Below are 23,811 nucleotides of genomic sequence, written 5' to 3'. Positions count from 1 at the left end.
ATTTGTGCTCTGCTAGTCTGTGCTTATCCTGATCATCGGTCTGTTACCTCTGCTACTGTCAGTCGTTGTTCTACCTGTCTGAAACTTGGCTGTCACTCCTGGTGACACAGTGGGTCTACCAGACTCTGTGACATATTACTGCTGATCCCTCAACCCCCTTAGACAAAAGCCTACTGTGCCTAATGGTATGTACACATGTGCTCAAACTAAATGTACAGGGGAGGGCAGATTCATTCTTCAATTCCCAGGATAGAAATGAATGGTACCGGAGAAGGCCAGAATGAGAACGCAATTGATGGCAGGGCCTTTCAGAATCTACTAGTCCTTTTAAACATCGAGGGGATGTCGACGTGCAGCCACACAATTAGCCCCATACAGAATACTGACATGACAAATTTAAGTACAAAAATAAAATACATAATTTAAGTAGGCGTTTTCACTGTTTATATTGATAACCAAAGTTCTCCTCCGTGCTCTCCTCTGGAATGTTCCTTTGTGTTGTTATCGTTACATTGCTGCACAGAGATTTATTTTCTGAGAAGTATCTTCTATTGCTAGAAGGAAACGCTGAGTAGAGGTCTTGATGGTAGCTTTCTGGCGGTATGCTACGCCTTAAGTGGGAGTGGTACACGTTATGGGGTGACTGCGGAAAACGGGGGTTTGAAAAAACACGAGAGGAGTCCTGACCTGCAGAGGCATAATCCGGATTGTGGCAAGGACTGTGAGGTAGATGACTGGACTGTGCGCAGGGGGACCGAAACCCAGCATGAATGTCTAATTTTGCTACAAGTGGCTTTCCAACATCAATTTTCTTCCTTTCTTCCACCATATCCTCAACTCCTTCATACATGTAGATGAGACATACCGTGAAGGTCAGGTTTTCCTTAGTGAGAAAAGAATAAAGAAATGCATATCAGAAAGGATTATATCATCTTGACAAAATACGTTTTTGAATGTTCTGCATCAATGTCAAGGTGATGTTCTGCATCACCTGTCAATTACTACTGCCTCACACAATGTTACAAGTACTTACTGTATTTGCTGGCGTATAAGACTACATTTTACACTTAACCACTTAAGCCCCGGACCAATATGCTGCTAAATGCCCAAAGGCGTTTCTACAATTCGGCACTGCGTCGCTTTAACAGACAATTGCGCGCTCGTGCGACGTGGCTCCCAAACAAAATTGGTGTCCTTTGTTCCCCACAAATAGAGCTTTCTTTTGGTGGTATTTGATCACCTCTGCGGTTTTTATTTTTTGCGCTATAAACAAAAATAGAGCGACAATTTTGAAAAAAATGCAATATTTTTTACTTTTTGCTGTAATAAATATCCCCCAAAAACATATATAAACTTTTTTTTTTCCCTCAGTTTAGGCGATACGTATTCTTCTACCTATTTTTGGTAAAAAAAATCGCAATAAGCGTTTATCGATTGGTTTGCGCAAAATTTATAGCGTTTACAAATAGGGGATATTTTTATTGCATTTTTATAAAAAAAAAATTTCTTACTACTAATGGCAGCGATCAGCGATTTTTTTCGCGACTGCGACATTATGGCGGACACTTCGGACAAATTTGACACATTTTTAGGACCATTGTCATTTTCACAGCAAAAAATGCATTTAAATTGCATTCTTTATTGTGAAAATGACAGTTGCAGTTTGGGAGTTAACCACAGGGGGCGCTGAACGTGTTAGGCTTCACCTAGTGTTTGTTTACAACAGTAGGGGGGTGTGGCTGTAGGTCTGACGTCATCGATTGTGTCTCCCCTATAAAGGGGATGACACGATCGATGCGCCGCCACAGTGAAGCACGGGGAAGCCGTGTTTACATACGGCTCTCCCCGTTCTTCAGCTCCGGGGAGCGATCGCGACGGAACGGCTATAAACGAACAGCCGCGCTGTCGTCCCGGATCGCTCCCCGAGGGAATCCGCCCGCCGCACGCAGCGGGGGGGGGGGGGTCCCGATCGGACCCCCCACCCGCTAGAAGGCAATGACGTATATATACGCCCTTCTGCCTGTCCGTGCCATTTTGCGGACGTAAATAGTCGTGCGGCGGGCGTTAAGTGGTTAAAAAAACTGGCCAAAAAGCAGATGTCGTCTTATACGCTGGGTCAGCTGCTTGGATGTGCAGTAATACTGTATGTAGCATTGGCTACATACAGTATATAGCGCTTCGCCAATCCCGGTGAACGATATATTCAAATGAATACAGAGGCTGCTCTGATTGGAGAAACAACCTCTGCGAATCCGAGCAGGCTACATACAGTAGCCTGCTCGGATTGGCTTTGAGAGTCAGAGAGGCGTGGGCTGATGTTACAGCCTCTGCCAATCCAAGCAGGCTTTGTATTCATTAATAGAACACATCGCTCGCCGTGATTGGCTCCAGCTCCAGCAAGAAGAAGAATATGGCTCCAGCAAGAATGAAGAAGAATATGGCTCCAGAAGGAAGAAATATGAAGCGTCGGAAGCCTCGGAAGGGTTGTCTTATACGGTGAGTACAGACAAAAAATCTTAAACTGTAAAATTAGGCTTGGTCCTGTGGGGCTTGGACATATGTTGTGCTACTGTTTGTGCTGTAGACTGGTGAATTTCACCCTCTTTTATATAATCCCCCCTTTTTTTTTTTATTATTATTACTTGTAAACCGGCGAGACAGCTGGTGGGTCCCCTAAATCAATACAGTACAACCTTATCAGGCCACGCGAGGTATGGAATTCCTTTTCTTGCTCAGTTACACCCGCCCTTGGATTTCTGCTGATAGGTTCTAATTTTAGGTCTCAGGATTAATATTTTTTATTCATTTTTTTCTCTGTTGTCTGCAGCTTTGTATTTGTTACTTTATGATGTGTCCATCATTGTTTTGTACTTTTTTGCTGACGTGTCTTTTCAATAAAATCTTTTGTACACGAAAAATCAGCAGCGGGATTAGTAAGTATAAAGGGGAAATGATCTCCGCTAATCCCGACCAGCCCAGGTGAAAAAAAACGAGGAGCAGCCTCAGTCTACATGTCTCCACCACCCTATACACCCTGATGCATTTCCTGCTGCCCCTATAACTAAGCCCCAGTGGGCGGGATGAAATGCATCAGGGTGTATAGTGTGGTGGAGACATGTATCGTTATAGATTTTTTCACCTGGGCTGGTCAGGAGTAGCGGCGATCCTTTGCTTACTAGCCCTTTGGATTGGTATAAGGATAAGCCTGCCATAAAATGCCATAAATCTATCCCCTATTTTGTAGGCGCTATAACTTTTGCGCAAACCAATCAATATACGCTTATTGCAATTTTTTTTACCAAAAGTATGTAGAAGAATACACATCGGCCTATACTGAGGAAAAAATATGTTTTTTTTTAATATATATATTATTTGGGGGTATTTATTATAGCAAAAAAAAAAACGTGATCAAATACCACCAAAAGAAAGCTCTATTTGTGGGGGGAAAAAAGGACGTAAATTTTGTTTGGGTACAACATCGCACGACCGCAAAATTTTCAGTTAAAGCGACACAGTGCTGAATCGCAAAAAATGACCTGGTCATTGGGTAGCCAAATCCTCCGGGGCTGAAGTGGTTAAATAACAAACATATTATACTTACTTGCTCTGTGCAAGGGTTTTGCACAGATTGGCCCTGATCCTTCTTTTTTGGGGTCCCCTTGCAGCGCTCCTGGCTACTCCTCCTCTCGAGTGCCCCCACGGAGAGCCACTTTCCGCGCGCACTCCCGGATCCTGCTGCTGCGTCCATTGACACAGACATTAGGACTCTGCCCCCGTCCCCGGCTCCTGTGTGTCAGGGCTGGGCTCAGCCCTCCCTTCTCAGTGCTCCTTCTGGCTATTTAAACTGCCTGGTTAATTTCTCCCATGCCTTTGCTTTGGTCAACATATCTGAAGATTCTTTGCTGTATTCCTGTTATAGACTTGCCTGGCTGACGTCTCTTCTTGTCCCTGATCCTGTTTGCTGTCTCCGACTATGCTGATCCCTGGCTTCCTGATTCACTGGCTTGCACTGACTACCCGCTTTGATTACCGAACCCTGGCTATGTTTTAAATGTGTTTACTATTTGTACCATTTTTACCACTATATTAACTGCTTCCCAACCAGCTGCCGTCATGGGTGTCTGCTCCATAGGGCAAGGGAGGGTACTTGCCCCCCCCCCCCCTAGAAATCAGTGCCATGATCCTCGGGGAGAAAAACAACGGGCAGGAAGCAAGGCGGCGGCACGGCGAATCCAATTAGAGCCACTCTCTCTTCTAGCTCCAGCTGACAGAGAGGAGGAGGGGTAGGCGATCGGGGGATCGGGGGAGATATACAGTACAGCCAGCCCGCAGCTCTCCTGTCACATCGCCGCTGCTCCATTTACCAGAGAACTCGGCAGCGGCGCTGTGACAGGGAGAATGGAGCCGTGGGCTGGCTGTACTGTATATCTCCCCCAATAGCCCCCCCATCCTCCTCTCTGTCAGCTGGAGCTAGAAGAGAGAGTGGCTCTAATTGGAATCGCCATGCCGCCGCCTTGCTTCCTGCTTTCCTCGCCATGATTGGCCACAGCAGAGGGCCAATCAGAAGATTCTGGGGACTGGGGGCATCATAGGAAATGTAGTCCCTTAAGAGTGGCGGCCCCAGCGTGTCCACAGACACCATGCTAAAGCCCCCCGGCATGCAAGCACTCTGCTGGGGGGGGTTACAAGAGGAAAAAAGAGAATACTGTGCTCATGCTGGGGGAAGCCCGAGAGAGAGCCACGCTGTACCCGCACCAACCAGAGAGCCACGCTGTACCCGCACCAACCAGAGAGCCACGCTGTACCCGCACCAACCAGAGAGCCACGCTGTACCCGCACCAACCAGAGTGAGTGAACGTCCAGCCAGAGGGATCACTGTTGCGGTTTCACCAGGTCTGGTAAGAGGGCCTGTTGGCCATTATCCATTACTGTTCCTAGGGACTGAGCCGTTAGGAAGTGTCTAACCTGATATCCTCCCATCTATGCTGGGGGCAATTATTGCAGAAAATGACACCAAATGCTGGGAGTTTTTAGTGCGGAAACTGACACCAGTGCTGAGGGTCATTATTATGTACACTGGTACAGATGCTGAAGTTTTTATTCTAGAAATCTGCAATGTGGGTCGTTCCTGCAAGTTTTTTGGGGGGAAATGTTTTATAGCAGAAAGTAAAAAAAAAATGTTTTTCAAAATTGACGCTCTTTTTTTGTTTTTATTGCAAAATAAACCCTAGAAACCAGTGCCAATGTCATGATTCTCGGCAGGAAACAAGGCGGCATCACGGCGAATGAAATTAGAGCTAGCTTCACTGACAGAGATAGGGAGGGGGCGATCGGGGGAGATATACAGTGCAGACAGCTCACGGCTCTCCTCTCCCTGTCACAGCAGGCGATGTGGCAAGTGACAATCCACAACATGTGACAGCAGGCGACGTGGCAAGTGACAATCCACAACATGTGACAGCAGGCAACGTGGCAAGTGACAATCCACAACATGTGACAGCAGGCAACGTGGCAAGTGACAATCCACAACATGTGACAGCAGGCAACGTGGCAAGTGACAATCCACAACATGTGACAGCAGGCAACGTGGCAAGTGACAATCCACAACATGTGACAGCAGGCGACGTGGCAAGTGATAATCCACAACATGTGACAGCAGGCAACGTGGCAAGTGACAATCCACAACATGTGACAGGCGACGTGGCAAGTGACAATCCACAACATGTGACAGCAGGCAACGTGGCAAGTGACAATCCACAACATGTGACAGCAGGCAACGTGGCAAGTGAAAATCCACAACATGTGACAGCAGGCAACGTGGCAAGTGACAATCCACAACATGTGACAGGCGACGTGGCAAGTGACAATCCACAACATGTGACAGCAGACGACGTGGCAAGTGACAATCCACAACATGTGACAGCAGGCGATGTGGCAAGTGACAATCCACAACATGTGACAGCAGGCGACGTGGCAAGTGACAATCCACAACATGTGACAGCAGGCAACGTGGCAAGTGACAATCCACAACATGTGACAGCAGGCAACGTGGCAAGTGACAATCCACAACATGTGACAGCAGGCAACGTGGCAAGTGACAATCCACAACATGTGACAGCAGGCAACGTGGCAAGTGAAAATCCACAACATGTGACAGCAGGGAACGTGGCAAGTGATAATCCACAACATGTGACAGCAGGCAACGTGGCAAGTGACAATCCACAACATGTGACAGGCGACGTGGCAAGTGACAATCCACAACATGTGACAGCAGGCAACGTGGCAAGTGACAATCCACAACATGTGACAGGCGATGTGGCAAGTGACAATCCACAACATGTGACAGGCGACGTGGCAAGTGACAATCCACAACATGTGACAGGCAACGTGGCAAGTGATAAGCATGTGGCAGGCGACGTGGCAAGTGACAATCCGCAACGCGTGGCAGGCGATGGTGGCAAGTGACACACTCGGGTCTCCAACTGTTTCTGCATTATGGTGAGTTGAACCATTTAATTTTGTATAACTATGTAATAATAGAAATAGGTCCAGTGATGCAGGATGCTGTGCAATGTAAAGGGGTCCAGTGATCCAGGGTGCAGTGTAATGTAAAGGGGTCCAGAGGTGCAGTTGTGGAGAGGGGGTACACAGTAGGACAAAGAGATATTGAAAGATGCAGGGGGCACAGTGGGGTGTTTTTAAATTTTAACATGGGGGGGTAGCTTTTAACCCCCGCTAGCGGTCGATGAAAGGGTAAAATGCGACTGTGTATCGCCGCTGCTGAAGCGCCCCCCCCTGAAAAAATTTCAGCGGACGCCCATGAGTCTCTGCCACCATAAATTCACACGCAGCCACTGTTCCCATCAAACGCAGCCACTGTGCCAATCACATGCAGCCACTGTGCCAATCACATGCAGCCACTGTGCCAATCACATGCAGCCACTGTGCCCATCACACGCAGCCACTGTGCCAATCACACGCAGCCACTGTGCAATCAATTGTAGCCACTGTGCCAATCACACGCAGCCACGGTGCCAATCACACGCAGCCACTGTGCCAATCACACGCAGCCACTGTGCCCATCAAACGCAGCCACTGTGCCAATCACACGCAGCCACTGTGCAATCAATTGTCGCCACTGTTCCCAAACGCAGCCACTGTGCCAATCACACGCAGCCACTGTGCCAATCACACGCAGCATGTCCCCAGCCTCTGTCCCCCTCCTGTGTCATGTCCCCAGCCTCTGTCCCCCTCCTGTGTCATGTCCCCAGCCTCTGTCCCCCTCCTGTGTCATGTCCCCAGCCTCTGTCCCCCTCCTGTGTCATGTCCCCAGCCTCTGTCCCCCTCCTGTGCCATGTCCCCAGCCTCTGTCCCCCTCCTGTGCCATGTCCCCAGCCTCTGTCCCCCTCCTGTGTCATGTCCCCAGCCTCTGTCCCCCTCCTGTGTCATGTCCCCAGCCTCTGTCCCCCTCCTGTGCCATGTCCCCAGCCTCTGTCCCCCTCCTGTGCCATGTCCCCAGCCTCTGTCCCCCTCCTGTGCCATGTCCCCAGCCTCTGTTCCCCTCCTGTGCCATGTCTATAACAAGTACTCGTACCAGTTGTCCAACAATGATATTTACTGCTTTTTATAAAGAAATACAATTGATTTTATGCAGTATTGAGTTTAGCCTTTTGGCCCGGCCCTCCAAAATATTTTTAGTTTCTTATGTGGCCCCATCGAAAAAATAATTGCCCACCCCTGATTTAAGGACTGCCTCCTGCACATATACGTCGGCAGAATGGCACGGCTGGGCACAAGTACATACAGGTACGTCCACTTTAAGTGCCCAGCCGTGGGTCGCGGGCGCGCGCCCACGACCCGGTCCGAAGCTTCACGGCCGCAGGACCCGCAGGCCCGATCGCCGCTGGAGTCCCGCGATCGGTCCCCGGAGCTGAAGAACGGGGAGAGCTGTATGTAAACACAGATTCCCCGTTCTTCACTGTGGCGCCGTCATCGATCGTGTGTTCCTTAATATAGGGAACCACAATCAATGACGTCACACCTACAGCCACACCCCCCTACAGTTAGAAACACAGATGAGGTCACACTTAACCCCTTCAGCGTCCCCTTGTGGTTAACTCCCAAACTGCAATTGTCATTTTCACAGTAAACAATGTATTTTTAATGCATTTTTTGCTGTAAAAATGACAATGGTCCCAAAAATGTGTAAAAATTGTCCGAAGTGTCCGCCATAATGTCGCAGTCATGGAAAAAATCGCTGATTGCCGCCATTAGTAGTAAAAAAAAAAACGTATTAATAAAAATGCAATAAAACTATCCCCTATTTTGTAAGCGCTATAAATTTTGCGCAAACCAATCGATAAATGCTTATTGCGACTTTTTTTTACCAAAAATAGGTAGAAGAATATGTATCGGCCTAAACTGAGGGAAAACATGTTTTTAAATGTTGTTTTTGGGGGATATTTATTATAGCAAAAATATTGAATTTTTTTCAAAATTGTCGCTCTATTTTTGTTTATAGCGCAAAAAAATAAAAACCGCAGAGGTGATCAAATACCACCAAAAGAAAGCTCTATTTGTAGGAAAAAAAGAATGCCAATTTTGTTTGGGAGCCACGTCACACGACCGCGCAATTGTCAGTTAAAGCGACGCAGTGCCGAATCGCAAAAACTGGCCAGGTCCTTTACCTGCCTAAAGGTCTGGGTCTTAAGTGGTTAAATAAGACAAGTATCTAATATTCTGTTCATTTTCCAACATTAGTATCCATACAGACCTTTAGTGTTTGTAATGAGCTCAGGCGAGTATATAAGCAATGTTTAGGAAGCTCTTTGGACACCAAGAAGCTGCCAGTCTCCTCCGGTGTGCCCTTATTTGTTTCTTTTGGGTCCACATATAAATCCTGCATGAAAGCAAACATAGTATAAAGCAGTTTTAGATGTGTTTGATGAAAATGATCAAAATACACATATACATTGCATTCTATACTTACACAATTATAATTAAAAGTGACCATGGCAGAAGTAGAAAATAATATAATGAGCAGCAAGTGTAATGCCTCGTACACACGGTCAGAATTTCCAACAAGAAAAGTCCAAATACGAGCTTTTGGTTGGAAATTCCAACCGTGTGTAGGCTCTCCATTGGACTTTTCCTGTTGGAAATTCCGCCAACAAAAATTTGAGAGCTGGTTCTAAAATTTCCCGATGGAAAAAATTCCAATCGTCTGTAGCAATTCCAACACGCAAAATTCCGACGCATGCTCGGAAAAACAATGCTTGGAAGCATTGAACTTAATTTTCTCGGCTTGTCGTAGTGTTGTACGTCACCGCGTTCTTGACGGTTGAAAGTTAAGAGAACTTATGTGTGACCGTGTGTATGCAAGCCAAGCTTGAGCAGAATTCCATTGAAAAAAAACATCCAAATCCGATCGTGTGTACGTGGCATAAGGATTTGAGTGACTTTGACAAAGGGCCAAATTGTAATGTCAGCCCCTAGACAACTGGGTCAGAACAATTCCAAAACTGCAGCTTTTGTGGGATGTTACCAGTCTGCAGTGGTCAGGACCAACCAAAAATGGTCCAAAAAAGGAAAACCGGCAAACTGGTGACAGGGTCATGGGTGGCCAAGGCTCACTGATATACGTGGGCCACGAAAAATGGCCTATGTAGTTTATTCCAATAGAAGAGCTACTGTAGCTCAAATTGCTGAAAAACTTCATGCTGGTTCTGATAGAAAGGTGTCAGAACACACAGCACATTGCAGTTTGTTGTGTATGGGGCTGTGTAGTTGTAGACCGTTCAGGGTACCCATGCTAATCCGTGTCCACAGCAAAAAGCACCTTAATATGGGCGGGTAAGCATTAGAACTGGACCACAGAACAAAGGAAGAAGGTGGCCTAAGAATGGTTTGAGGAACAAAACAATGAATTTGAGGTGTTGACTTAGCCTCCAACAGCACCTGTGGGATGTGCTGGAAAAACAAGTCTGATCAATGGAGGCCTCATCCCACAGCTTACAAGACTTAAAGGATCTGCTAGTAACAGCTTGGTGCCAGAAATCACAGCATACCTTCAGAGGTCTAGTGGAGTCCACGCTTCCATGGGTGATGGTGTGAGTATTACTAAAAGTGGAACCACAAAAAAAAAAGGAATAGCCAGGTTTGCTTTTTTAGTGTGGCCCCCTTAGATAATATACTTAAAGGAACACTAAAGGCAATTTTTTTTTTTTTTTAAATAACAAACATGTTATACTTACCTCCACTGTGCAGCTCGTTTTGCACAGAGTGTCCCCTAACCCTGTCTTCTGGGGTCCCTCGGCGGCTGTCTCGGCTCCTCCTCGCAAAAGCTTTCCACCTTCATGCGAGCGAGCGAGCATGGTGGAAAGCTTTTGCGAGCACGCTCCCATCATACAGCGGCGGGCATAGCCAACCAATGGCTGCGCTGCTATCAATCCGTCCAGCCTAGCCAATCAACGGCCAGGCTGGGAACCGAAGAGGATCACGTGGACGCGCGCGGGACTTTTGAGGGGTCAGGTAAGTAAAACGGGGGTACGGGGGGGGGGGGCGGTACCGTCAGATGTTTTTTCACCTTAATGCATAGGATGCATTAAGGTGAAAAAACATTTACCTTTACAACCCCTTTAACTTTCCCCAGCATCTGTCCATGGCACCTAGTCGAAGGTGACGTCACCATCCTTCCAGCGAGATCCTGTGGAATGTAGAGTAGATCCTTATTTTATGAGGGAAGAATCTGCTTTCTCTTTAATAATGATGCTAGTTACATTCAACCCCTGGTCAGTGCCCGTTTTATGGACTGGTAGGGCATTCATATTGTTCGGCTCTGATTCAGCAGGGCATTTGTTCACAGGGTTCCCTGCTGATCCGAACAGACATGGCCAGTGTGAAAGAGCCCTACATCTTGTATCAGTATCTCCAAGATCTCATTTAGAAAATTAAGCATACACTTACCAGTGGAAAATCTGTGATGTTTGCTGTACAGTCAATGATGTTGGAGGGTTTGCTGACGATTCGAGTGTAAATGATCATGACATTGGAGAACTCAGCAGCAAATCCGAGTTTGATTTTCACACCGCAGTCAAATTCAATGCAGATACTTTCTGGGAGTTCTGGAGGGGTAACACATGACAAAAATTACAATCTGAGTCACCTGGAATTTAATTTTATGCCACTCTTTGCAATTACTACGAAGATCTGCTAGGAAAATATATAAAACGGTGTTTTAGTTCACTTATGTATTCCATCACAATCCATCATATACAGTGGAACCTCGGATTACGAGCATAATCCGTTCCAGGAGAATGCTCGTAATCCAAAGTACTCGCATATCAAAGTGAGTTTCCCCATTGAAGTCAAAGGAAATTTAAATAATTTGTTCCACATGCGGCCAGCGGTGGGGGGGGGCGCCGGAGAGCCTCGGGAACACATGGAAATAGTGCTCCATCGTTGGTATCATAGGGATAAGTAGTGCCCCATTATTGGTGTCATTGGGAGGGTTGGTGCCCCACTGTCAGTGTCATAGGGATTAATGGTGCCCCATTGTTGGTGTCAGCGGGAGGAACAGTGCCCCAAGGGCCAGATAAAAGCAAGCAAAGGGCTGCAGTTTGAAGACCACTGGGGTAGGGCATATTTAGATTTAATTGTCCCCTATAAGAGGCAGGTTTTTTTATTATTGTACCAAGAGCCCCATGCCAAGAACTAAATCAAATGTGTCAAAAACTATAAATGTATGCCCTTAACTTATTTTTGCATATATGATTCATAATATAACAGAGATATAATTTTGCCCCTGTACAAATCATTAGTAAGACCTCATCTGGAATATGTAGTTCAGTTTTGGGCACCAGTTCTCAAAAAGGATATCGGAGAACTGGAGAAAGTGCAGAGAAGGGCAACCAAACTGATAAGAGGCATGGAGGAAAGATTAGAAGAACTAAATCTATTCACTCTTGAGAAGAGGAGAATTAGGGGGGATATGATCAACATGTACAAATATATAAGAGGTCCATACAGTGTACTTGGTGTTGAGTTATTCACTTTACGGTCAACACTGAGGACAAGGGGGCACTCTTTACGTCTAGAGGAAAAGAGATTTCACCTCCAAATACGGAAAGGTTTCTTCACAGTTGGAGCTGTGAAAATGTGGAACAGACTCCCTCCAGAGGTGGTTCTGGCCAGCTCAGTAGATTGCTTTAAGAAAGGCCTGGATTCTTTCCTAAATGTACATAAAATAACTGAGTACTAAGATTTGTAGGTAAAGTTGATCCAGGGTAAATCCGATTGCCTCTCGGGGGATCAGGAGGGAATTTTTTCCCCCTGCTGTAGCAAATTGGATCATGCTCTGCTGGGTTTTTTGCCTTCCTCTGGATCAACTGTGGGTATGGAGTTGGGTGTATGGGATTGTATTGTGTTTTTTATTTTGTTTGTTTATTTTTTTGTGGTTGAACTGGATGGACTTGTGTCTTTTTTCAACCTGACTAACTATGTAACTATGTAACTATGTAATATAATGTGTACTTGTTCCATGGGAAGGAGGTTGGGTGGTTTGTACACAAAAAAACTCTGTATTTGTTGTGTAAGTCTTAGGGCCCTTTCACACGGGGCGGATCAGTAATGAAATAACACAATAACACAAAGGTGTGGAATCCCAGGATAACAATCATCAATTGACAAATAGGTCGGGAAGTGAACTGCTTTACAAAGCTTGAAATTACTTTGAACTCTATGACAATGAACATACCATTTGCTTTTTCCCACTGCAGGTTTCGTGCCAAAGACTCGGGTGAGCAGGCCTTCTGCTGTATTCGATCCGTTAATGCCCTCCTAGCCGATAAGCTGCTGCAGATCTCAAGAGCTTGCACTCCTTTGGTGAGCATGCAATGTCCCATGTCTAAGGGCAAAGCAAAATAAATAAAATGACACATTTCTCTAAAATCACAGTTCTAGAAGTATATTCACAAAGAACTTTTAGCAGAAAGAAATATATTTGTCATGGATATGCAATAAAGTCTGGCAGCTTACCTGTCTCCATCTGTTCATTAGAGGCCTGACTGTTCTGGTTGCCTTTTTATCCCCTCTCCTTCCTTTATGGCCCTACCTAGGCCATCCCAGGAAGTCTATATTAACCGTTGCACTACAGTTCTGCAATGCAGTTCAACTGTGTTGTTAGCTTAAGTTCCTGTCTGCAGTGTGCTACTATTACCTTCCTGTGTACCATTTTTGTCTCGTCCCTGACTTCTCCTGTTTGCCTGTGACCCTGACCTTTTGCCTGTCCCTCGGTTACCCTTGTCTGCCTGTTGCCCTGACCTCGGCTTACCCATCACTATCGCTTGTCCTGCTTGCTGCTCCCCCTCTCTCCCTGCGGAGCATGACCTAGGGGATCCCAGGGGTCGCGACCTGGATCCAGCTGCGGCGAAAGCCATCCTCCCCACTAGAGGCTCTGGTGAACACAAAGCTGGGTCTTAGACTCCGCGCCCTGGGGAATCTTGGGTTCACGCTTCCTCTCTGATAGCAGCAGTCGGCTATAGGGTTCACTACCTTGTGGTGCATCCCTGACCCCAACGGGTTGCACTTGTCACCTGGCCACAGGTGACCTGACAATATTGTTGACTAAAAGGTCAGTCCATCTAAAAGTGATGTTCCAGTTATAGCTAGAGTCTGGTGGAATGGGACTTTTCCTGATTCCGTTTTCTCTTGAGGACTCGTGGTGAAATATACCAGCCGTAGTTGTTGACTCTGTTTGAAAAGGCTGCATTTCTAGAATGTTGGCACGAGCCGCCATGGAGGTGAGTATAATACATCTTCCTTTAGCTGCATTTTTTAGAGCCTGACAGGGTTGCCTTAAAGCGACACTAAAGTTACATTTTTTCTTTAAATAACAAACATGTTATACTTACCTCCACTGTGTGGCTCGTTTTGGACACAGTGGCCCTGATCCACGTCTTCTGGGGTCCCTCGGCGGCTGTCATGGCTCCCCCTCCACAAGAGCTTTCCACCTTCATGCGAGCGACCATAGCCGCCGACTGTATCACTCGCCCCCGGCGTGCCGCGTCATTGGATGTGATTGACAGCAGCGCCAGCAAATGGCTGCGCTGCTTTCAATCCATCCAGTGCAGCCAATCAATGGCCAGGCTGGGAACCGAAGAGGATGACGGGGACAACCGCGGGACTTACGAGGGGTCAGGTAAGTAAAACGGGGGCTCTGGGGGGGGGGTTGGGGAGCGGTACTGTCGGATGTTTTTTCACCTTAATGCATAGGACACATTAAGGTGAAAAAATATTTACCTTTACAACCCCTTTAAAGAGGAGCTCAAGGCTCTCCCAGAAAAAAATAAAAGTCAGCAGCTACAAATACCTCTGCCGGGTTAGCCCCCCCATATAAAAAAAATTGACTTTTTTTTATGCAGTTTGTTAGATCTTTGTTAGATCAGGTTAGATCAATCATTGTTTGCGTTAGATCTCACACAGAAGAAGTAATATTAACAGTTATTTGCTGGGGGGGCTAACCCGTCATCAGCCCCCCTTATCAAATTTTCTGGCCAAAAATCATTCAGGCTAATAGATATTCGTTAGATCCGGTAAGATCAAGTGGTTTTAACGTTAGATCTCACATCGTTTCCGAGATATTCCACATAAAAAAATCGATTTTAGGTGGTACATATGCATGGACATATGGACGGGTTGGCCCCCCCTTATCAAATTTTCTGGCCGAAAATCATTTAGGCTAATAGATATTCGTTAGATCCAGTAAGATCAAGTGGTTTTAACGTTAGATCTCACATCATTTCAGAGATATTCCACATACAAATACAGATATTGGGTGTATACAAGGACTAATGAGGGGGGCTGGCCCCCCCTTATCAATATTTTTGGCCAAAAATCATTCAGGCTAATAGATATTCGTTAGATCCGGTAAGATCAAGTGGTTTTAACGTTAGATCTCACATAATTAGAGACTTATTAAGTGATTAATGAGGGGGGCTGGCCCCCCCTTATCAATTTTTTTGGCCAAAAATCATTCCGGCTAATAGATATTCGTTAGATCCGGTAAGATCAAGTGGTTTTAACGTTAGATCTCACATAATTAGAGACTTATTAAGTGATTAATGAGGGGGGCTGGCCCCCCTTATCATTTTTTTGGGCCAAAAATCATTCAGGCTAATAGATATTTGTTAGATCCAGTAAGATCAAGTGGTTTTAACGTTAGATCTCACATCATTTCAGAGATATTCCACATACAAATACAGATATTGAGTGTATACAAGGACTAATGAGGGGGGGCTGGCCCCCCCTTATCAATATTTTTGGCCAAAAATCATTCAGGCTAATAGATATTCGTTAGATCCGGTAAGATCAAGTGGTTTCAACGTTATACCTCACATAATTAGACACTTATTAAGTGATTAATGAGGGGGGGCTGGCCCCCCCTTATCAATTTTTTGGGCCAAAAATCATTCAGGCTTATATATATTCGTTAGATCCGGTAAGATCAAGTGGTTTTAACGTTAGATCTCACATCATTTCCGAGATATTCCACATAAAAAAATAGATTTTAGGTGGTACATATGCATGGACATATGGACGGGTTGGCCCCCCTTATCAAATTTTCTGGCCAAAAATCATTCAGGCCAATAGATATTCGTTAGATCCGGTAAGATCAAGTGGTTTTAACGTTAGATCTCACATAATTAGAGACTTATTAAGTGATTAATGAGGGGGGGCTGGCCCCCCTTATCATTTTTTTGGGCCAAAAATCATTCAGGCTAATAGATATTCGTTAGATCCGGTAAAATCAAGTGGTTTTAACGTTAGATCTCACATCGTTTCCGAGATATTCCACATAAAAAAAAATAGATTTTAGGTGGTACATATGCATGGACATATGGACGGGTTGGCCCCCCCTTATCAAATTTTCTGGCCAAAAATCATTCAGGCTAATAGATATTCGGCTAGAATAAGGCTTACCTATAGGTAGTGGAAATATCTCCTAAACGTGCGCCGTTTAGGAGTTATTTCACTTGTAGTCCACCGCAAATGTGCATGCGTGGTGCATGCGTGGGGAAGAAACTAAACTTAAGCCTCGTACACACGCACGGTTTTCTCAGCAAGAACCAGCAAGAAAACTGCTGGCAGAGCTTTCTTGCCGAGCGTGTGTACGAGGCTTAGAGGTTTCTCGTCAAGAAAACTGCCCAGAATCTAGACAAGAAAAATAGAGAACCTGCTCTCTCGTTGTGAGATTCTCTGCAGTGTTTTCCTGCCCAGAAACCCGAGCGTGTGTATACTTACCTCTCCATGGAAACCCGCCCATGCTCGAAATGACTTTGACGCATGCATGTTAGCTTCCAAGGCATAGGCAGGGTGAAGCAAGATGGTGGCGACGGCATCGAATGTGACGAGCGCATGCTCGTCGTAGTCGATGACGTCACCGCGTTCGTGCCATTCAAAAGAACGGCGGTTCTTTTGAATGATGTCTGTACACTCGGCCGGCAAGAGATTCTTGCCAGGAATCTCTTTAGGAAAAACAATGTTTTCCATGTGTACAGGACTTAAAGCGGAGTTCCGGCCACAAATTGAAAAAAAAAAACTTTTTAAATATAAATACCTCTGTAATACACAAGCTGAATGTATTCTACTACAGTTAGTCTGTAAACTAAGGTCCGTTTTGTTAGGTTGTTACAGCATTTAGACACTTTATAAAATAGAAATTGACTGGGGCCATCTTAAGTGTGGGCATCATGAAGCCAGACTGTATGACTTCCTGGATTTCAGCCTCGCACATGCTCAGTGCTGTAGAAGCAGTGTAATGGTTTCAGATCAGTTTTCAATAGCAACGGGAGTGTCAGAGGAAGTTACCGCCCCTTATCTATGCAAACCTCCCCTCCCCTCCCCTCCTCCTTCCAGGAACCAGTAAATATAATAAATAATTTGTTCCTGTGCAGATATATCTACATGACAAGATGATATATATCTCTTGTTATATATGTGGTGTGTATACATATACCAGACATGTGCACTGTCAATAAATTCATTTTGTTAGTGCGGTGATGATGTTAGTGCTGCGATGTTAGTGCTGCGATGTTAGTGCTGCGATGTTAGTGCGGTGATGTTAGTGCGGTGATGTTAGTGCTGCGATGTTAGTGCGGTGATGTTAGTGCTGTGATGTTAGTGCGGTGATGTTAGTGCGGTGACGTTAGTGCGGTGACGTTAGTGCGGTGACGTTAGTGCTGTGATGTTAGTGCTGTGATGTTAGTGCGGTGACATTAGTGCTGTGATGTTAGTGCTGTGATGGTGCGGTGATGTTAGTGCGGTGATGTTAGTGCTGTGATGTTAGTGCTGTGATGTTAGTGCTGTGATGTTAGTGCTGTGACATTAGTGCGGTGATGTTAGTGCGGTGACATTAGTGCGGTGACATTAGTGCTGTGATGTTAGTGCTGTGATGTTAGTGCTGTGATGTTGGTGCTGTGACATTAGTGCGGTGATGTTAGTGCGGTGATGTTAGTGCGGTGATGTTAGTGCTGTGATGTTAGTGCTGTGATGTTAGTGCTGTGACATTAGTGCGGTGATGTTAGTGCGGTGACATTAGTGCGGTGACATTAGTGCTGTGATGTTAGTGCTGTGATGTTAGTGCTGTGACATTAGTGCGGTGATGTTAGTGCGGTGATGTTAGTGCTGTGACATTAGTGCGGTGATGTTAGTGCGGTGATGTTAGTGCTGTGACATTAGTGCGGTGATGTTAGTGCGGTGACATTAGTGCGGTGACATTAGTGCTGTGATGTTAGTGCGGTGATGTTAGTGCTGCGATGTTAGTGCTGCGATGTTAGTGCTGCGATGTTAGTGCGGCGGTGACATTAGTGCGGTGACATTAGTGCTGTGATGTTAGTGCGGTGATGTTAGTGCGGTGATGTTAGTGCTGCGATGTTAGTGCTGCGATGTTAGTGCTGCGATGTTAGTGCGGTGACGTTAGTGCGGTGATGTTAGTGCGGTGATGTTAGTGCGGTGATGTTAGTGCTGTGATGTTAGTGCTGTGACATTAGTGCGGTGACATTAGTGCGGTGATGTTAGTGCGGTGGTGATGTTAGTGCGGTGACATTAGTGCTGTGATGTTAGTGCGGTGATGTTAGTGCGGTGATGTTAGTGCGGTGATGTTAGTGCTGTGATGTTAGTGCGGTGACATTAGTGCTGTGATGTTAGTGCGGTGATGTTAGTGCGGTGATGTTAGTGCTGTGATGTTAGTGCGGTGACATTAGTGCTGTGATGTTAGTGCGGTGATGTTAGTGCGGTGATGTTAGTGCGGTGATGTTAGTGCGGTGATGTTAGTGCTGTGATGTTAGTGCTGTGATGTTAGTGCGGTGACAGTGCAGTGATGTTAGTGCGGTGACAGTGCGGTGATGTTAGTGCGGTGACAGTGCGGTGACAGTGCGGTGACAGTGCGGTGACAGTGCGGTGATGTTAGTGCGGTGACAGTGCGGTGATGTTAGTGCGGTGACAGTGCGGTGATGTTAGTGCGGTGACAGTGCGGTGATGTTAGTGCGGTGACAGTGCGGTGACAGTGCGGTGACAGTGCGGTGATGTTAGTGCGGTGACAGTGCGGTGACGGTGCGGTGACAGTGCGGTGACAGTGCGGTGATGTTAGTGCGGTGACGGTGCGGTGACAGTGCGGTGACGGTGCGGTGACAGTGCGGTGATGTTAGTGCGGTGACAGTGCGGTGACAGTGCGGTGATGTTAGTGCGGTGACAGTGCGGTGACGGTGCGGTGACAGTGCGGTGATGTTAGTGCGGTGACAGTGCGGTGACGGTGCGGTGACAGTGCGGTGATGTTAGTGCGGTGACAGTGCGGTGACGGTGCGGTGACGGTGCGGTGACAGTGCGGTGCGGTGACGGTGCGATGACGGTGCGGCGACGGTGCGGTGACAGTGCGGTGCGGTGCGGTGACGGTGCGGTGACGGTGCGGTGACAGTGCGGTGCGGTGACGGTGCGGTGACGGTGCGGTGACGGTGCGGTGACGGTGCGGTGACGGTGCGGTGACAGTGCGGTGCGGTGACGGTGCGGTGACGGTGCGGTGACAGTGCGGTGCGGTGACGGTGCGGTGACGGTGCGGTGACAGTGCGGTGCGGTGACGGTGCGGTGACGGTGCGGTGACGGTGCGGTGACAGTGCGGTGCGGTGACGGTGCGGTGACGGTGCGGTGACAGTGCGGTGCGGTGACGGTGCGGTGACGGTGCGGTGACGGTGCGGTGACGGTGCGGTGACAGTGCGGTGATGTTAGTGCGGTGACAGTGCGGTGACGGTGCGGTGCGGTGACAGTGCGGTGATGTTAGTGCGGTGACGGTGCGGTGACGGTGCGGTGACGGTGCGGTGACAGTGCGGTGACAGTGCGGTGATGTTAGTGCGGTGACGGTGCGGTGACAGTGCGGTGATGTTAGTGCGGTGACAGTGCGGTGATGTTAGTGCGGTGACAGTGCGGTGATGTTAGTGCGGTGACAGTGCGGTGACGGTGCGGTGCGGTGACAGTGCGGTGATGTTAGTGCGGTGACGGTGCGGTGACGGTGCGGTGACGGTGCGGTGACAGTGCGGTGACAGTGCGGTGATGTTAGTGCGGTGACGGTGCGGTGACGGTGCGGTGACGGTGCGGTGACAGTGCGGTGATGTTAGTGCGGTGACGGTGCGGTGACAGTGCGGTGATGTTAGTGCGGTGACAGTGCGGTGATGTTAGTGCGGTGACAGTGCGGTGACGGTGCGGTGACGGTGCGGTGACAGTGCGGTGATGTTAGTGCGGTGACAGTGCGGTGACGGTGCGGTGCGGTGACAGTGCGGTGATGTTAGTGCGGTGACGGTGCGGTGACAGTGCGGTGATGTTAGTGCGGTGACAGTGCGGTGATGTTAGTGCGGTGACAGTGCGGTGATGTTAGTGCGGTGACAGTGCGGTGACGGTGCGGTGCGGTGACAGTGCGGTGATGTTAGTGCGGTGACGGTGCGGTGACGGTGCGGTGACGGTGCGGTGACAGTGCGGTGATGTTAGTGCGGTGACAGTGCGGTGACGGTGCGGTGCGGTGACAGTGCGGTGATGTTAGTGCGGTGACGGTGCGGTGACGGTGCGGTGACAGTGCGGTGACAGTGCGGTGATGTTAGTGCGGTGACGGTGCGGTGACAGTGCGGTGATGTTAGTGCGGTGACAGTGCGGTGATGTTAGTGCGGTGACAGTGCGGTGACGGTGCGGTGACGGTGCGGTGACAGTGCGGTGACAGTGCGGTGATGTTAGTGCGGTGACAGTGCGGTGACGGTGCGGTGACGGTGCGGTGACAGTGCGGTGACAGTGCGGTGATGTTAGTGCGGTGACAGTGCGGTGGCGGTGCGGTGACAGTGCGGTGACAGTGCGGTGATGTTAGTGCGGTGACGGTGCGGTGACAGTGCGGTGATGTTAGTGCGGTGACAGTGCGGTGATGTTAGTGCGGTGACAGTGCGGTGACGGTGCGGTGACGGTGCGGTGACAGTGCGGTGACAGTGCGGTGATGTTAGTGCGGTGACAGTGCGGTGACGGTGCGGTGACGGTGCGGTGACAGTGCGGTGACAGTGCGGTGATGTTAGTGCGGTGACAGTGCGGTGACGGTGCGGTGACAGTGCGGTGACATTATGTGCAGAGTGGGGGGAGGTACAGATGATCAGGCATACAGAGCGGATCTCGGTCTGTGTAGATCTGTATGTGAGTACAGTGATCATAGTACAGCCCCGCCTCCCTGCACTAGACTTGTAACACACAGTGCAGAGCTCTGTTGCAATGTACAGGGAGGCGGGGCTGTACAGGGAGGCGGGGCTGTACAGGGAGGCGGGGCTGTACTATGCTCGGTGCTCTCACATACAGATCTATCAGACAGAGATTCGCTCTCTCTGCCTGATGATCTGTATCTCCGTGCATCGGAGACAGATGGCAGGTGGGCGGGTGGTGGAGGGAGGAGGACGGGGGCGGCGGTGACGGACGGGTGGAGGAGCTAGGACGGGGGCGGAGCTAGGACGGGGGCGGAGCTAGGACGGGTGGAGGAGCTAGGACGGGGGAGGAGTTGGAGAGGGAGAAGAGGAAGGACACCACCTCTATGGGCGGCACTGCCCTCCCTCCCTCCCGCCCCCCGAGATGTTCATCCACGGCTGCGATGTTCAGCCCAGCCTCCTGGGATTGATGACACACATATCCCAGGAGGCATAGCAGCGCTGGATGCGGCGGGGGGGGGGCCATTCCGCCGCGGCGGGGGAATAAGAGACTCACAGATAAAAACGTGAGTTTTTAAAAGACAAAAATAAAACATCCCAAATGTATTTAAAGGGGCAGTGTAAAAACGAATGCAAAGAAGTTGTAAAATAGGGTGGAACTCCGCTTTAAGTGCCGTTTCTTCCCTAGCCTGTGCTGTGAATTGCAGCTCTCGTGCTCATGCGTGGGAGTGACATCATGCAGCTCCGGCGAATCACAGCACCAGAGTCCGCAGCCCGGAAGTAAGAGGAGACAGAAGATGGACGCTTCCTGCAGTGGGGACATCGCTGGATTCTTTTGCAAGTAAGTGTCACATAATGGGCTGATATGCTTTACATTTGCAGGCTGTTCATGTAGCAAAAGAGGAAGTAAAACCCATCAGGGTTTACTTCCTCTTTAAGTGACCCTTCTCTACAGAGACTTCTATGACAGGCACCTCAAGCACCTGCCATTGCAGAAGTTATAAGAGCTGGAGATATGGAGCATTGTGACTCAGAACTCCCCCTATGATGGCTATCTACTGGACAAGCTGACCATCGATCCCTCTGTGGCTGGGAAAGCCAAGACTTTTGACACTCTGGCAGTGGTCTGTCCTCGCCCACCAGGGGCCAGTGAGAGTTCTCTTGTCATAGGGACCAATACTGATCTTCTCAGAAGGCTGTTGACACCTCTGTCTGGAGCCGAGCACTTCAACTACAAGTGTGCACCCCATGCTGAGACAAGCCTACCAGCGCCTGGTACAAGAACAGAAGGCCCCAGCTAAAGGAGTGGGAAAGATCTGGCGCTTGGACCGGTGTGAGAAAGTGTTACAGCCTGGTAAAGTGGCCTGTTTACTAACATCTGTCAAGCTAAATTGGAAACAACCAGGCCCTTTCATTGTCCTTGAAGTGGACAGACAGAGAGAAAACATGGGAGTGGAAATAATTCCGAGGTGGTTTAAACCAAAGGGTTGCAAAGAAGTCTCTCCAGTGAAAATGCCGGCTCAGATGTTTCTGGGACAAGTGAATTCGGACACCCCAGCCCTGCCGTCTGATTTGGTGGGGGGAGCAAAGGATGGGATCTCTGTGGAAGAGTTCTATCCAAAGAATACTCCTCCTTTGCCTAAATGGAAAGAAAGGGTCAAGACTCAGCTCCTGAGATGGCAGGCTGCATTCTCTAAGAGTGAATTTGATGTGGGGTGTGCAAAAAGTGCCCAATACTGGATCCATCTCTTCAAGTGCAATTAGCTGTTCAGAGAAAGAGTTTGATGAATTCCTTTAGGGGACTTGGAGGATCTGCGTGAACAACTGGCAGAGTTGAAGAGGGCAGGTATCGTCCGAGAGTCCCAGAGTCCATACGCTTCCCCAATAGTGGTGGTACGGAGGAAGAATGGGTCACTGAGGCTGTGTATTGACTACCGGACGCTAAACTAAAGGCCCATTCATGACCAATATACCACCCCAAGGATAGAAGATGCCTTGCAGAGCCTGTCAGGAGCGATATGGTTCAGCATGCTGGATTTAAAGAGTCGGTATTACCAAACTCCCATGCACCCTGAGGAGACCATTTTCATTACCCCAGGGGGGATCTTTAAATTCTACCGTATGCATCAAGGCCTGTTTGGTGCCCCAGCCACCTTCCAAAGGCTAATGGAGAAGACTGTGGGTGACATGAAACTGATCGAGGTGTTGGTGTACTTAGACGACATCATCATTTTCGGCAAGACCCTGGAAGAGCACAAAGAGCATCTGGAGAAGGTCCTGAAGAGGGGGTTGAAGCTGTCTCTGGAAAAGTCCCAGTTTTATCTTCACCCCAACATATGTGGAATATCTTGGAAATTATGTGAGATCTAACGTTAAAACCACTTGATCTTACCGGATCTAACGAATATCTATTAGCCTGAATAATTTTTGGCCAAAAATTTTGATAAGAGGGGGCCAGCCCATCCATATGTACACCCAATGTGGAATATGTGTTTGTATGTGGAATATCTCTGAAATGATGTGAGATCTAACGTTAAAACCACTTGAACTTACCGGATCTAACGAATATCTATTAGCCTAAATGATTTTTGGCCAAAAATATTGATAAGGGGGGCCAGCCCCCCCTCATTAGTCCTTGTATGCACCCAATATCTGTATTTGTATGTGGAATATCTCTGAAATGATGTGAGATCTAACGTTAAAACCACTTGATCTTACCGGATCTAACGAATATCTATTAGCCTAAATGATTTTCGTTCAGAAAACTTGATAAGGGGGGGCCAACACGTCCATATGTCCATGCATATGTACCACCTAAAATCTATTTTTTTATGTGGAATATCTCGGAAACGATGTGAGATCTAACGTTAAAACCACTTGATCTTACCGGATCTAACGAATATCTATTAGCCTGAATGATTTTTGGCCAAAAAAAATGATAAGGGGGGGCCAGCCCCCCTCATTAATCACTTAATAAGTCCCTAATTATATGAGATCTAACGTTAAAAACACTTGATCTTACCGGATCTAACGAATATCTATTAGCCTGAATGATTTTTGGCCAGAAAATTTGATAAGGGGGGGCTGATGACGGGTT

General features: G+C 47.9%; 1 protein-coding gene across 2 annotated transcripts in view; it reads right to left on the bottom strand.

Annotated features, from left to right (window-relative positions):
• Window positions 1-380: 380 nt before the first annotated feature.
• MALT1 (MALT1 paracaspase) overlaps window positions 381-23,811 on the bottom strand; it is a 175,933-nt gene continuing 152,502 nt past the window's right edge. For both annotated transcript variants that reach the window (XM_040337760.1, XM_040337753.1), the window contains 4 exons: window positions 12,755-12,904; window positions 10,966-11,123; window positions 8,774-8,899; window positions 381-883 (listed from right to left, as the gene is read on the bottom strand). In XM_040337760.1, coding sequence (XP_040193694.1) covers window positions 437-883; window positions 8,774-8,899; window positions 10,966-11,123; window positions 12,755-12,904 — 881 coding nt within the window. In that variant the 3' untranslated portion in view covers window positions 381-436. The remainder of the gene's footprint in view (window positions 884-8,773; window positions 8,900-10,965; window positions 11,124-12,754; window positions 12,905-23,811) is intronic.

The sequence above is a fragment of the Rana temporaria genome, chromosome 1 (genome assembly GCF_905171775.1).
Source record: "Rana temporaria chromosome 1, aRanTem1.1, whole genome shotgun sequence".
Taxonomy (NCBI): domain Eukaryota; kingdom Metazoa; phylum Chordata; class Amphibia; order Anura; family Ranidae; genus Rana; species Rana temporaria.
Note: the sequence above shows the minus strand (reverse complement) of the source record. Positions and strands in the feature narration are given on the sequence as shown.